This window comes from Thamnophis sirtalis, unplaced genomic scaffold (assembly GCF_051295495.1).
Source record: "Thamnophis sirtalis isolate CommonGarterSnake01/CBP01778 unplaced genomic scaffold, rThaSir2_p1.2 scaffold_15, whole genome shotgun sequence".
In the NCBI taxonomy this organism is placed as follows: domain Eukaryota; kingdom Metazoa; phylum Chordata; class Lepidosauria; order Squamata; family Natricidae; genus Thamnophis; species Thamnophis sirtalis.
This window is the reverse complement of record NW_028261395.1, coordinates 39,948,843-39,961,310: the sequence shown is the minus strand read 5'-3', so window position 1 is coordinate 39,961,310 and position 12,468 is coordinate 39,948,843. Positions and strand designations below refer to the sequence as shown.

The 12,468-nt window shown below is 46.9% G+C and overlaps 1 protein-coding gene across 2 annotated transcripts in view; it reads left to right on the top strand.

The window, feature by feature from the left end:
* MTOR (mechanistic target of rapamycin kinase) overlaps window positions 1-12,468 on the top strand; it is a 78,914-nt gene that overhangs the window by 48,828 nt on the left and 17,618 nt on the right. For both annotated transcript variants that reach the window (XM_087702220.1, XM_087702219.1), the window contains 9 exons: window positions 3,023-3,100; window positions 3,554-3,661; window positions 5,995-6,120; window positions 7,000-7,131; window positions 8,256-8,371; window positions 9,707-9,824; window positions 11,515-11,721; window positions 11,868-11,968; window positions 12,123-12,219. In XM_087702220.1, the coding sequence (XP_087558346.1) occupies window positions 3,023-3,100; window positions 3,554-3,661; window positions 5,995-6,120; window positions 7,000-7,131; window positions 8,256-8,371; window positions 9,707-9,824; window positions 11,515-11,721; window positions 11,868-11,968; window positions 12,123-12,219 (1,083 nt within the window). The remainder of the gene's footprint in view (window positions 1-3,022; window positions 3,101-3,553; window positions 3,662-5,994; window positions 6,121-6,999; window positions 7,132-8,255; window positions 8,372-9,706; window positions 9,825-11,514; window positions 11,722-11,867; window positions 11,969-12,122; window positions 12,220-12,468) is intronic.

Sequence of the window (12,468 nt, the reverse complement as noted above, 5' to 3'; positions counted from 1 at the left end):
TGGTGTGACTAAAAAATCCAATTTTAGTGGCAATTCCTTCCACAGAGGGCAGATACATTCTGTCCCCTGCCAGCCCCCAGATTTCATTGGTTGGAGAAGGCCATGCTGGGACCTTAGCCTCCAAGCTGAACGATCAGAGGTCAAGGTTTCCCAGCTGTTAATGTCCATTCCCAAGGCCTTTAGATCCCTCTTGCAAGTATCCTTATATTGCAGCTGTGGTCTCCCTCTGGGGCACTCCCCTCAAATATTGGACCACTGTTCTCATGTCACCCCCTAGTCCTTCTTTTTTTTGAATTTTTTTTAAAAAAAATAAACGAACAAAGACAAACAAAAACATAAACACACACAACCTTCTTCCATTTCATATAGCGTGTCGTTTGGTTCCAAAATTTTGTGCGTCCTTTCCATGGTCACCACTTATAATTATATATCAAACCACAAACTGTTCATTAGAGAAACATAAGCACCTTATTGTTATATATCAATTCTTCAACTATCATTATTATTCCTTAATTTTAAATAGAATATTCTAAATATTGAATTCATGCATACAACAACATTCCATGACATCATTCTAATCTGTTTAACAATGCTAACCCCCCCCTTTTTTTTAAATATAATTTTTATTAAACATTATTACCTTTAAAAAACAGGGAGAAAAATACAGCGACATAAGTACAACGACATAAGCAAAACAAATCATACATAACAATATAAAGTAAAACATACAGATACAAATGCAGTTTTAAACATACAACCCCCCCCCCCCCACGGTGACAGTCATTCACAGCCCAGTTTTTTCTTTCTTTCCTCATTGTTAGGTCTCTAAGCCACATCTTCTCATTGCAAGATTCAGGGATCTATTACGGTACCTATGTTAACTTTCCCCATTTTAAGTCCCCGCTGTTCTCCTAGTCGCCCACATATACCATAGGTTCCAGCTAAGATAACAATGCTAAACCCTTATAGTATTGCATCTATCATTCTATTATTCTTAAAATATAAAAAATTCTCCAATATTTTCCGTTGCCGTGATTTTTTATCTAACCCTAGTCCTTCTTTTCACTAAATTAGACATACTCAATCCCAGCAACTATTGTTGATACGTTTTAGCCTCCAGGCCCCCAGTCATTGTGGTTACTCTCCTCGGCACTCTTTCCAGAGTCTCAACATTTTATTTTTTAATAATGTGGTGACCAAAAACTGGATGCCGCATTCCAAGCGTGGTTTTACCAAGGCCTTATATCCCAGGAATGATTGTTGGCTTATCTTTCAAAAGAAGCCTATTCTGCGGTCTCCTCCGAAATTCGCAGCCAAAAGAAACCTCTTAAAAAATTTTTTAAAAAATTTCAAGACGACCCACACAAAACCATTCGGCTGCTAGCAACGCAAATAAGACAAGGCCCACCCACCCCCTCCCCGGGGCCCTTAGAAGGACATTTCCATGATCATGATCTTTTTGTACCTTTTGAAAAAAAGGGTTACGTAATACACCATCCTGCGACTGTATTTCAGCTTTGGATTATGGTTGGGCCGGATGAGGACCGGTTCATATTCCGCACCAAAAGGGTGGTTGTGTAACCCTAGAGAGAACATGGAGCTTGTCCTCCTGCAAGTAGGGAGCCGTGTCCCTTCAGGGGAAATTCTTTCGGGGGGGGGGTGGCTTCTTTTGTACGGGAGCCCAGCTGAGGTTTTAGGAAGTCTGGAAAGGCTTTGCCTGGCAAGAGCGTTCCCAAGCCATTATGCTCTTGGAATATTTATTCATCAGATTTGTAAAGACCGTCTGACTTAAATCACAGAAAACAAATACAGCCACGATAACAAAAAAAGAGGCGGATGAGAGCCATCTGGGTGAAATAAAACCATCTTGGGCCTACATCTTTCCTACTCGGGCCCACCACTCTACCTAACTCAACGCCTGGGGGTGGAAAGAGCCAGGAATTAAAGCATCTTCATAAGTTTTTGAAGTTTTCGAACACACTGATGGTTGGATTTCTTTGTGTTTACCTCAACTTTTTCCTCCTCCTTTCAGTCGTGTTGTGGCACCCAGAGCCTACATTTCCTGTACCCTCTTATTTGGATTTTAAATGGTCCCCCACTCCTCAGCTATTAACTGTCTTGTCTATGCTGCTCTCCCTCTCTTGTTCTTACCTAGGCTTCCCCAAAAAAGCAGGAGGCAAAGTCCTGGTCCCAGCAAAACCCCTTTTGTTAAACGAATGGGAATTCCTCTCCTTCACATTCAGCAAAGGCCTGGCAAGCAGTCTTTCAAAGGAGTATTTATGACCACAGACCTTATCTCTCTTGGAAAGCTGCCATGTAAATATTTTCCAAATGAGGTGCTGTGCAAGGAAAGACTGGGCACAGAGTCTCTGAGATTAACGGACAGATCTTCACACTCCTGAAACGAATCGAACGAACGAACGGATTGTTTCCTGCAAAAGCCCACTCCCTTTTCGCTCCTCTTTTATTTCTGATGGGAGGGGCCATTCACTGCCCATCTGTGGCTTTACTCCCAAGTCAATCCTGATTTCTGAGCTGCTCTTTTCTTCTGGCAGCTCTGCGCATGCGCACATTGGGAACAGGCTCCAGCTGTTCCTCTGCCTCACTGCTGCCTAGCTCCATAGGCACCTGATCACTGCCAGATGGCCTCAACCCCATCTCTGCCTCCGATGCAGAGGCCTCCTCCGAGTCTTCCCCAAACTCCAGGACCAGCCCATGTTCCTCCCCAACCTCCTCACTGTCTGACTCTGCTGCCTGCTTTGCTGGCCACTGGCAGGCCACAACATCTCTTGCCTCCAAAGCTGTCGGTCTTTGGTTTCCCTGCCACAAAATTTGTTTTCACTAGACCACTGAGTGACTCTTTTCTCTTCTCCCCTTGCTGGGATTCCGGAGACAGAAATCAGGATTCAGCCTCTTGGGAAAAAAGCAAAAAACTATTTTATCCCCGGATTGTGTTCGGGGAACTTTTCCTTAGTGCAGGTCTTCATTTTGCTTAATCTTTTCTCTCCCCCCCCCCCCCCAGTGCATCGACAAAGCCCGAGATCTCCTGGATGCAGAGCTGACAGCCATGGCAGGAGAGAGTTACAGTCGAGCTTACGGGGTGAGTATGTCGTCTCCTCATCCATCCGGCACTGCAATCCTTCCTTAGGGGATCTACAGGGAGTCCTTGACTTACAACAGTTTGCCGAGTGAAAGTTTGAAGTTACAATGGCCCTAAAAAGAGTGACTTATCGCCATTTTTCACACTTACGACCCTTGATTTACATTTGGATGCTTGGCAACCGATTCACATGATGGTCGCATGGGGTCACATGATCCCCTTTTGTGACCTTCTGACGAGCAAAATCAATGGGGGAAGCCGGATTCACTTACTGACCGTGTTACTAATTTGACAGCTGCAGCGATTCCCCTTAGCGAACGTGGCAAAAAAAGTCATAAAATGGAGCAAAGCTCAATGAACACGTCTCACTTAACAACATGACTTTTGGGTTCCATTGTGGTTGTAAGCCCCGGAGTAGTGATGATGATGATGGTGCCAACCTCTTTTTTGCAGGCGATGGTCTCCTGCCAGATGTTGTCTGAGCTGGAAGAAGTGATCCAGTACAAGCTTGTGCCGGAACGGCGAGAGATCCTTCGCCAGATCTGGTGGGAAAGACTGCAGGTAAGGCTACCTTGGAAGCAGCAGCTCCAAAGAAGCAGGTCTGATATTCAGAATCAGTTTAGGAACTCTGATAACAGGAGAACAGCACACTCAGGCGTTTTGGACTAGAACCTCCCTCCCTCCCTCCCTATTCCCAATTCCCATCTCCTCCCTCCCTCCCTCCCTTCCTCCTTTGCCTTCCTGCCTTCCATTCCCATTCCCATCTCCTTCCTCCCTTTCCTTCCTCCCTCCCTTCCATTCACATTCCCATCTCCCTCTCTCTCTCCCCTTCCTTCCTTCACTCCTTCTCTCCTTTCTTCCTTCCCTTGCCATCCCCTCCCCTCCCCTTCTTTCCTTTCCCATCCAATCCCATCTCCCTCTTATCTTCCTTCCTTCCTTCCTCCCCTCCCCATCTCCCTCCTATCTTCCTTCCTCCCTCTCTTCCCTTCCCCTCCCCTCCCCATCTCCCTCCTCTTCCTCCCTCCCCTCCCCATCTCCCTCCCCTTCCTTCCTTCCATCCATCCATCCATCCATCCCATCTCCCTCCTATCTTCTTTCCTTCCTCCCTCCCTTCCCCTCCCCTCCCCATCTCCCTCCTCTTCCTTCCTTCCTTCCTCCCTCCCTTCCCCTCCCCTCCTCTCCCCTCCCCATCTCCCTCCTCTTCCTTCCTCCCTCCTTTCCCCTCCCCTCCACATCTTCCTCCTCTTCCTTCCTCCTTCCCTTCCCTTCCCCTCCCCTCCCCATCTCCCTCCTCTTCCTTCCTTCCTCCCATCCCATCCCCATCTCTCTCCTATCTTCCTTCCTTCCCTTCTTCCTTCCTTCCTGTTCTGCCCCTGCCTGAGTCTGCCCAGCCTAAGCCCCGCATACGTGTCACTGCCAGCAGCCGCCTTCTAGTTTCCTGTGCCATCTGGGAAGCATTTCGTCTCCAGAGCTGCATTCCTGTCTGGAAGAGCTGAGAGAACATTCCACCGGTTGAGGCAAAGCCGATGGGGAAGGTCTGCAGATGGAGCTGTTTATCACCCCGAAAAGAGGGGGAAACAGGGCAAAGAAAGGACACATACTTCTCGCTCTTACTCATCACATTCTTCTGGATTGTTTAGTGGAGAGTTGATTTCAAATAAAGCTTCAGGCAGCATCATGTTTCTTCTAATTTTAGATGAGTGGGAAAGTTGCCCCAAGTGATCCCCATTGATCCAGACAGTCCATTCCAAGAGTTGATCTCCCCGGCTTTTAGGGAAAAATAAAAATTATTTTGAAGAAGGCACAGAAAACTCAGCTTCCCTCCCACATGGCTAAATAGTGAGAAATCAGATGCAGTTGAATCTATACATCTCCACCCCAGAATGCATTTAAAACTGTGCCCAAAGGAAACCCAGTTTTTCTGATGTGAAAATACAGATTTCACACACAAATGTGAACATGCCGAAAGGAGGCGCCTCCCAAATGCCACATTTCTCTTTAGTAGTTGGAGTGGAGGGTGGTTTTCCCAACATCTGGTGCAGTGGTGAAATCTAATTTTTTTCCCTTAGTGGTTCTGTGGCCGTGGCCTACTCTCTCTCTCTCTCTCTCTTTCTCTCTCCCCCCTTTATCTACCTACCCTACTCTCTCTCTCTCCCTACCTACCTACTGTATTTCTCTCTTTCTCTCTCTCCCTCTCTCTATATATATATCCCTTTATCTACCTACCTATCTAACTACTCTCTCTCTCCCAACCTACCTGCTGTATTTTTCTCTCTCTCTCTCTCTCTCTCCCTCCCTCCCTTTATCTACCTACTACCTACCCAACTACTATCTCTCTCTTTCCCTACCTACCTACTCTATTTCTCTCTCTTTCTCTCCTTCTCTATCCCTCTACCTACCTACCTACTTTTTTAAAAAAATTGCCTCTTCAAAACCTGGGTGCGTCTTATACTCCGAAAAGTACGGTATCTCTTCCTGATCCTCTTTGTGTTACGAGGAATGGAATCCTCATGGATCAAAGGTTTCTCACAGATCAAAGGTATGGGTTTTTCCAGCTCCATTCCGTTCTATGCCCATAGATTGCAGGAAGGAGATTGATAAGAGTCCAAATGGCAAGGATCATGTTTTGACAAATGCCAGATGTTTCACCGACCCTAATACAGTAGGAATAGTTGTATTCCTAATAGTTGCAGGAAACAGAGGTATATACGTTATAAATACAAGGGCATAATATGTGTGTGTTACGGAAAACAAATGTTTACATGTATGTGTCACAAAGGTTTACAGAATAACAAATAACAAGTTTCTACTAATTCTATTCTGGTATTATTTAGTATATCCTTATTCCTATTCCCCTTCAAGAGAAGGCTATTGAGAAACCCCTTTCTTCCTAGGGTTGCCAGCGGATCGTAGAGGACTGGCAGCGGATTCTCATGGTCCGATCGCTTGTGGTCAACCCTCACGAGGACATGAGGGTGTGGCTCAAGTACGCCAGCTTGTGTGGCAAGAGCGGCAGGCTGGTGAGTAACTCCGGCCTCCACTTTGTTCAGCCTGAGAAGCTGCTTAACCTCCCTCCGTAGCAGTGGTCGTGACCCGTCAAAACCGCGGTCCACTAAAGCGCGCCCAATCAAAGCGCGTACGTGACGTCATCAGCAGCGCGACAAATAAAATTAAAAATAAATTAAATTAAAATTAAAATTAAATTACAGCAAGCCGATTCACATAAAGGTAAGGGTTAGGGTTAGGGTTAGGGTTAGGTTAAGGGTTAGGGTTAGGTTTAGGGTTACGTTAAGCGTTAGGGTTAGGTTAAGGGTTAGCATTAGGTTTAGCGTTAGGTTAAGGGTTAGGGTTAGGGTTAGGTTTGGGGGGGTTAGGGTACGGTTTTCGCGTTAATTTTAAATTTACCGCTCACAGCGTGCCGTTTTCATCGCGCTGTGATGATGTCACGTACGCGCTTTCGTCAAGCGCGCTTTAGTCTACCGCGGATTTGTGGTGGAACCGCAGTGGTGGGATTCAATTTTTTTTTTACTACCTGTTCTATGGGTATGGCATGGCTTGGTGGGCGTGGCAGGGGAAAGATACTGTAAAATCTCCATTGCCTCCCCACTCCAGGGGAAAGATACTGCAAAATCCCCATTCCCTCTCGATCAGCTGGGACTCGAGAGGCAGAGAATAGATGGGGCCAGTCGGAGGTGGTATTTGCTGGTTCTCCCAACTACTCAAAATTTCTGCTACCGGTTCTCCAGAACTGGTCAGAACCTGCTGAATACCACCTCTGCTCCGTAGCTTTTCAGAAAGGTGGACTTCCACTCCCAAAATCCCCCAGCCAACCTGCTGAGGAAAAGGCCTGGATGTGAGCTCTGTGTTTAACTTGTCTCTCCTTTTGTTCCTCGCCGAAGGCTTTAGCCCAAAAAACCCTGGTGTTGCTCCTGGGTGTCGACCCATCCCGACAGCTGGACCATCCCTTGCCCACTCTTCACCCTCAAGTAACCTACGCATACATGAAGCACATGTGGAAAAGCGCCCGCAAGGTAGGACAGGGCTACTCTCTTAAGGATGGCGTCCCTTTCTTGCAGAACTCTTTCTGTCTTAGAGCTGTTGCAATGCTGGCAGTTAAAACCAAGCCAGAGATTCCTTCCTTGCCATCTTCCCCCTCCCTCCCCTCCACAATTTTGAAGAGAACATGTCTTCTCCCCTCCTTTTCTGGAGTTGTGTCTATTTCCTACCGTATCTGGATGCTGAAGAAAGAGGCCTTTTACGCAAGAACTGTGATAAGATGCTGAGTTGGTCGATCAGAAAGGTCGATCATTTTGGCGGTTCGAATCCTTAGCACCATATAACGGAGTGAGCTCCCGTGACTTGTCCCAGCTTCTGCCAACCTAGCAGTTCGAAAGCATGTAAAAAATGCAAGTAGAAAAAATAGGGACCACCTTTGGTGGGAAGGGAACAGTGTTCCGTGCTCCTTCGGCATTGAGTCATGCCAGCCACATGACCACGGAGACATCTTTGGACAGCGCTGGCTCTTCAGCTTTGAAACGGAGATGAGCACTGCCCCCTAGAGTCAGGAACGACTAGCACAGATGTGTGAGGGGAACCTTTCCCTTTCCCTTACAGTTCCTTGCAGATCTTAATGCCCAGCACCAAATACAGGTAGTCCTCTCCTTATGACCTCCATCGAGCCCAAACATTCGGTTGCCGAGTGGGACATTTTTTAAAATTGAAGTCTGCCCCATTTTATGACCATTCTTGCCAAAATGCTTATGTGAATCACTGCAGATGTTAAGTCAGTCACATGGTTGTTAAGTGAATCTGGCTTCCCCATTGTTGGAAGGTTGCAAAGAAGTGATCGCACGACCCTGGGACACCCCCATAACTGTCATAAATATGAGTCATATGCCAAATACCTGAATTTTGATCATGTGACCACAGGGATGCTGCAATGGTTGAAAAATGGTCATGAGTCACTTTTTCCGGGACCATTGTAACTTCAAACGTTCACTAAGTGAAGTTTTGCACCAACTGTACTTCGAACGGCATGTTGGGCAAATGGCTTTTAAGAGCAGAAGAGGAGGGGATGCCCCGCGTGGTCCAGGAGGAGGAGGAGGAGGGAGACGGTCTCCTTAGCAACCCCTTTGCTTCGCTTCCCATCTTGCAGATCGAAGCCTTCCAGCACATGCAGCATTTTGTCCAGATGATGCAGCAGCAGGCTCAGCATGCCATCGCCACCGAGGATCAGCAGCACCGACAGGAGCTTCACAAACTCATGGCCCGGTGAGCAACCATCTTGCCAAACCCAGGAATGGTACCCTAACGCACCTGCCCCAACTTTTTGGGGCACCAGGGACCAGTTCTGTGGAGAGAGATTTTTTTCCACAGACAGAGGGGTGTGTGGCTTTGTGTGGTGCCTGCATCCTGCGGATGGGGCTTTGCTTGTTTGCGCAGACCAGTTTCAGGCATGCTGTGGCCCAAGGCTGGTCTACCAACCCCCAAGACAACCAGGAATTAAAAAATGCTTTAAAAAGTTTTTTTTTAAAGTTCCGAGGATCACGCAGAACAGCTGATTGTCGCTGATCCTCAGACCTTTTTAAAAGCATTTTTAAACTACCGATACGGGGGAACTGATAGTTAAAAAAGGCTTTAAAAAGTTTTTTCAAAGTTCCAAATATCACACAGTACAGCTGATCGTCGCACAGCTGATCATCGGAACTTTTTTTTTTTACTTTTTAAAGGATTTTTGTACTACCAGTTCTCCCAAAATCCTGCTTTCTAGCTAATCTAAATCATGTGGGACTCCTGCCCGAAGTCTTATTTCTTACTTTTACAAGATTAAAAGTTTATCTGTTCATATCTTTGGTATACAGGTACCAATGTCTGGTTCCAATAAACCAGAATAAGATTATTGCAAGAAGTATTGTAAATATCTCTTTAAGTAGCTAGTATCTGAGTTTGCACCAGGGACCTCTCTAGAAACAGTGGGTCAGTAGGCAAAATGTACTTAAGACTCCCTAAGAAGACATTTCTGCTTTGTGAGTTTCCTTCCTGGGCCCTGATGCAGTTACATCCCCCAGAGGTGGACAGTGGCCTCGTTCTGGCTGATCATCCAGGATCCAGAATTCATTTGAGTGGTGCGGTGGCCTAGAGGTAGACCTCTTGCCTCACAATCAGGAGGCTGTGAGGTCAATCCTAGGCAGAGGCAGATATTTCTCTCTCTGGGCACACTGAGAATATATCTGCTGAAAAGGAAAAAAAACTCCGCAATGGCAACACGAACGGCATCCGGCCAGTAAAGATTCGGCTCCATTCAGTTGCCCAGACTCCACCCCACAAGGGATCATAGGGCCATTAAAAGAGGATAATGATGATTCGGGGGAATTCACTGGAGAAAGAAGCAATTAGGTTTGGAAGAGTTAATGGTAAAAGGAAACCAAGCTGTCAAAGGACGTGGTGGTTGGACACTATCAAAGCTGACACCAGACACAGCATAGAAAAACTTAAAGAAATAGTGCACAATCAGAAGATGTGGAGGAACTTGCTCCTCATCTCAGATTTGATAACCACCTTCTCCTCCTCCTCCTGGTAACCCAGATTTCTTTGTCCTGTTCTCAGGTGTTTCCTGAAACTGGGAGAGTGGCAGCTGAACCTACAAGGCATCAATGAGAGCACCATTCCCAAGGTCCTGCAGTACTACAGCGCCTCTACAGAGCATGACCGCAATTGGTACAAAGTAAGTCAAGGGAGAGGTCAGGTCAGAGGTACTGTATTTTTCGAAGTATGGCGCACCTTTTTCCCTCAGAAAAGAGGCTGAAAATCTGGGTGTGTCTTATACACTGAATACAGCAAAAAATTTTGCCTCCAAAAAACCCTCCCCCTTCACCAAAATGGCCATGCATAGCCTTTAGGAGGCTTTCAGAGGCTCCTGGGAGCTGGGGAGGGCAGAAATGAGCGAAAATGGGCCCAGGAGCACTCTACAAGCCTCCTAAAGACTATTCATGCCATTTTTTTTTTAAAAAAAAGACAGGCCCGTTTTTGTAAAAAACTGGGTGTTTTTTGCTCATTTTTGCCCTCTCCACCCCCCAGGAGCACTGTACAAGCCTCCTAAAGGCTATTCGTGCCCTTAAAACACACACACACACACAACGGGCCCGTTTTCACAAAAAATGAGCCATTTTTGGGAGGTCTGCAGAGTGCAAAAACTTTTTTTTTTTAAATTTGCCTCTTCAAAATTTTGGTGCGTCTTATACTCCGGTGCGTCTTATACTCTGAAAAATACGGTAGGTCCCTCGGTGGCTTTTAGTACCGGCACTCGTGTGCCGCCGGCATAAGAAACCAGGAACCAGGTTGTCTCACCAAGAAGGACTCGCTCTGGTCTGAAACTCTGGAGGTAAAACCATGGCAGTGCTGAAGGAAGGGAGTCAAAGGCTGACATGAAGAAGCCACATCCCCATTTTCATTTGGATTGTTAACGGTGCGACTGGAATTGGTGTTGGAGGACTGCCAGTTGGCAAAGTGAAACAAACCAAATATGAAAAAGTTATGATACTTATGTACGTAGTTACTTACCAAGCACATCTAAATGATATTAAAGTAACCAAAATATATTTACAGTCCCCAAGGCATGTCACAACTTTTGAGCACCCCTAATGTCTCTAAAGTGGGAAGTTGAAAAATTTGACACAGCCTACATAAAAAGCGAAGGCCAATACATGCGTCCCAGAATAATGTTGTAGGATGCAATTTGAGTCGGTCACCAGGACCAGAGGTTTTGTCTTCCAAACCAAACAGAAGTTAGCAATAGCTCTTAGACTTATATACTTTCCAGCCCTCTCTAAGCGGTTTACAGAGCCAGACTATTCCCCCAACAATCTGGGTCCTCATTTTACCGACTTCAAAAGGATGGAAGGCTGAGTCAACCTTGAACCAGTGAGATTTGAACTGCCAAATTGCAGGCAGCCGGCAGTCAGCAGAAGTAGCCGGCAGTACTGCACTCTAACCACTGCGCCACCACGGCTCCCTGAAAATGGGCTCCAGCATGAGTCCAAAAGCTCAGAAGACAAACAAAATCTTCGGTCCCAGTGACCGACCCAGATTGGATCCTGGCTAAGCGGTATACAACTTTTAGGAAAGCAGGTGTGGCCTCCGTAGTTAAGTTTCAAAGGGAACAAATGTAGGTTTGAGAGAAAAGCAAAATGGGGGGGAGGAACGGGGGCGTTGATCAGGAAAAGCCAGATTGCATCATTGTCCTTGAAAGAGTTAAGAAAAAAATTGGAGAAGGGGGGAGATAAGTCCATATAAGTTTTGCTTCTGGGGAAAACGAGCTAACAGGTGAAGAAATGGCTCAAGGACTGAACTGGTGCCTCAGTCACTGCCCTCCAGGGACAACCAAATCATGCCAGAGGTGCCTCTTCTCTTTCCAGGCTTGGCATGCCTGGGCAGTGATGAACTTTGAGGCGGTCCTGCATTACAAGCTCCAGAACCAGGCCCGGGACGAGAAGAAGAAGCTACGCCATGCCAGCGGGACCAGCATCACCAGCGCCAACACGGAAGGCAGCAACAGCGAAAGCGAGGCCGAGAGCGCTGAGAACAGCCCTGCCCCTTCTCCCGTGCAGAAGAAGGTCACAGAGGTCAGGCTGCTCCCGGGGTGTGTGTGTGTGTGTGTGTGTGTGTGTGTGTGTGTGTGAGAGAGAGAGAGAGAGAGAGAGAGAGAGAGAAATCCCCAATTCCCCCTTTCTTGGGGGGAGACTCATCCCTCCTTCTCTCTTCCCGACAGGACTTGTCGAAAACCCTCCTGATGTACACCGTGCCGGCAGTTCAGGGCTTCTTCCGATCCATCTCTTTGTCCCGGGGAAACAACCTGCAGGATACGCTCAGGTGCCTTTTGATTTGAAACCTTTAATCATCAATTTTTGGAATGGGGTAACGGGAGGGTAAGCCCAAGGGCAAAGTGCCTTACTCCCCCCCACTTCCTTGTGTGCTTATCTAAGGAAGAAAACGGAACTCGTGGAATTGTTTTCTCTTTCTCCAGGGTTCTTACGTTGTGGTTTGACTATGGCCACTGGCCAGAAGTCAATGAAGCCTTGGTGGAAGGGGTCAAGGCCATCCAGATCGACACCTGGCTCCAGGTAAGGGACTGGTACGAAAGTGTGAACCACCTGTCTTACTCTTAAGTGAGTGTTTCTCAACTTGGGTGGACTTCGACTCCCAGAATTCTCCAGCCAGCATTCCCCCTTCCATATGGGCACCTGCTGATATGTGATGTCAGCAAAATATTCTTTCTCCTTCTTGTGTATTTTGGTCATTTCTTTGGCAGGGACTGTTCTCCAGCGAACAGCCTAGTTCTGACATGGAGCTCTGGATTTTGAGATAGGAAG